Genomic DNA, 2,727 nt, shown 5'->3' on the forward strand with positions numbered 1-2,727 from the left:
TTTAAGAGAGGCCATGTGCAAGGAAGAGTGGTTTGCTTCATCTTCCTCTTCTGTGTGGCTGATGCTGCCGCAAGGGGTTTCTGAGTTAGCTGGGGGAGAGAGAAACTATATCTGCCTTTTGGTCATACTCTCTTTGGGATTCTGCAGGCATAGCCTTATGGAGCTCTGCTGTCAGTTCAGGGTAGAGAATTTAGTAGAGCAATATCCTCTGCCACCCTACTGAAGTCCTGCGTAGGGGGGAATAGTTCGTTGATTTATTTGCTTAGCTAACATTTACTTTCTAGATTCAGAGATGTTGCTAGGTACTAGAGAGACATCCAGGTTTAGGTCTATCAATTTTAGACCTCGAGGAACACAGGAAAGAAAAGATATTTTGCAACGTACTGGCAAAGGGGTAAGAGACATGTGTTGCTCATTTGGAGTGATCTTTACTCAGCATTTCTCTTCCAGGTTCAGAGCAGCCTGGCTGCAAACTTTCTGAGCTCTCTGTCTGCTCTGGTGGGTTTCATCCTCCTCTCTATCAACCTGGCTCTTTTGGGTCCTGCCCTATGGAAGTGTGACTTGAACAAAGAGGAGCTACTATTGGAACAGCAGAATTCTTACCATAGTTTTTACCAAAATGAGATGAACTGCCTTGTTGCCAACGATGTTCTGGCTGTAAGTATTTTTAGATGGGATGCTCCAATCTTGTGAGGCTTCTTAAAGACTTGACTTCTTGTTATCCCTTCTTTTGAAAATCTCTCCGATTCTTTCTGGTGTGGGCATCTAGGGGAAGGCCAAGGCTGTATGAAGGAGAGACTACATGACTGAGATGAAGGAGGTAGGCCATGTGATTGCCCACTAATAGGCTAGAACGGAAGAGTCAACGTCAAATAAGATTGACAGTGAAAAACTAAAACTTACTGTCGATAGTTTCCTACTAATCAAACTGATTCTATTGCTAGAGGCATAAAACATGAGTTTGTCAAACTGAACATCTTGGTTTATGGAGTAGTGAAAGGCAAAATAGCAGAAAGACCCAAGTGATCAGGAAATGCCAACAAGAAAACATAGTATATATGTATGATGGGGTATTAACTGGGTCCGAGCAGATATCAGGCCCAGCACTGAGAAATGGAGAGCAGGAAATATGGGGTTTGGAGGTGAGGGCTTCTCCTCCTTCCAGCGACTGGTGTTGAGTGGTATTGATCAGGCCAGAAATCAACATCATTATCGTTTTTGCTAAAACTTACAGAAGTGGGATTTATAAAATTAGAAATATAGGGAGATGAAGAATGTTAACTAGTAACAATTGTCCTTATTGGAGGACAAAGTGTGGCTAACGAGAATAATATGTTGGAGCATTAGGGGCATGTTTGTGGTCAGCAACACATTCAGGAAAAAAAAAGAAACAGGTGGCATAAAGATAAAGAGGATGCAGAATTTTTAGTGTCCTGCAATCACAAAAGCGAGTTAAGTCAAGGACACGGTTGGAAGATGGCCAGATAAAAGCAGAGGCGATTAAGCTGGCCTCAGGTGCTTTTCTCTAGACTAATGATGTTTTATTAAGAAAAAAATACATGCAAACGAGGCTGAAAATAATTGGTAGAAACCAACATGTAGCAGAGCCAACTCTACCTTGGAAAAAATTCTGCAGAGACGCTTGGGAACGATTTGTGTGGTCGCTAAAGTATGAATTCATAACAGGATAATTTTTTTCATGGTAAATAAAGGGATTATATTGAGCTTGCTTGTTGGGAAAATTTCTAGGTAATGTAGACAAGTTATATTTCCTCTTTAATTGTGTGTAAATAAACTAGAGGTTTGTGCAATCACGTTTCCTCTCTTGTTCTATCAGCTAGTCAGCTCTGCTTAAATGATGCCTCAGGACAGAACTGGTAGCACTTACCTTCTTGGTGTAGCTCCCTCGTTCAGTCGGTTTGGGTGGCTAACAGCGATGGCAGTTTACAATCTTGATTGTTCTAACACTTACTGCCATCAAGAAAGGCTAAGGAAACCCACCCCAAGGGGTTCAGATGGATAGAAGGGGCAGACATGTTGAAATTTATTAAGGGCTTGCACAGTCTAAACCTCACTGATTCTCATAAATCTCTGTGAAGGAAATGTGAGGGCTTGCACAGTCTAAACCTCACTGATTCTCATAAATCTCTGTGAAGGAAATGTGATTATGCACATTTGATAAATGAGGAAATGGAAGCTAGAGAAGTAGAGACTCTTGCTGAGGTTCACGCCGCAGCTAAGCAGCAGAGGTGTGGCTCGAATGGGAACCTGGCCAGTCGGCCCTGGGGGTTAGTCCACCACCATGCTCCTTCACTGAGTGAACAGTGTAATCAGATTTAGCTGCGCCTCAGAGAGGTAAGAAACAAGTGTATAAAGCGGGTTAGTTGACTTAGTTACTGTTCATTCCGCCTCTTCTTCCCAAGGAAATAAAGGAGCAAAGGGATTAAATTGAGCCGATTGTTAGGTATGAAAGGAGCAGTGTTCTCTTCCTGATGGTGTCCTCACTGCATCTCTGATGGTCGAGGTGGTCGGGTCTTCGTCGCGACGGGCACCTCCCGACAAGGCGCGAATGCTTCGGTCGACTCAAGCACCACCAACCTCGTGTTTCCTGCATTTTAGGGAATACTGTCTATGATGCTGATTTTTACAGTGCTGGAGTTCTGCCTAGCTGTGCTCATGGCTGTGATTTGGTGGAAGTGGTTTCACTCTGACTTTCCTGGGGTGAGT

The 2,727-nt window shown here is 43.3% G+C and overlaps 1 protein-coding gene across 1 annotated transcript in view; it reads left to right on the forward strand.

The window, feature by feature from the left end:
• The window catches only part of LOC105310758 (membrane-spanning 4-domains subfamily A member 6A-like), a gene marked incomplete at both ends in the record, with an annotated part of 5,919 nt that extends 3,198 nt beyond the window's left edge, over positions 1–2,721 (forward strand). The window contains 2 exons of the mRNA XM_011386873.1: positions 451–657; positions 2,620–2,721. Of these exons, the coding sequence (XP_011385175.1) occupies positions 451–657; positions 2,620–2,721 (309 nt within the window). The remainder of the gene's footprint in view (positions 1–450; positions 658–2,619) is intronic.
• Between the last annotated feature and the right edge of the window lie 6 nt (positions 2,722–2,727).

The sequence above is a fragment of the Pteropus vampyrus genome, unplaced genomic scaffold (assembly GCF_000151845.1).
Source record: "Pteropus vampyrus isolate Shadow unplaced genomic scaffold, Pvam_2.0 Scaffold10971, whole genome shotgun sequence".
In the NCBI taxonomy this organism is placed as follows: Eukaryota; Metazoa; Chordata; class Mammalia; order Chiroptera; family Pteropodidae; genus Pteropus; species Pteropus vampyrus.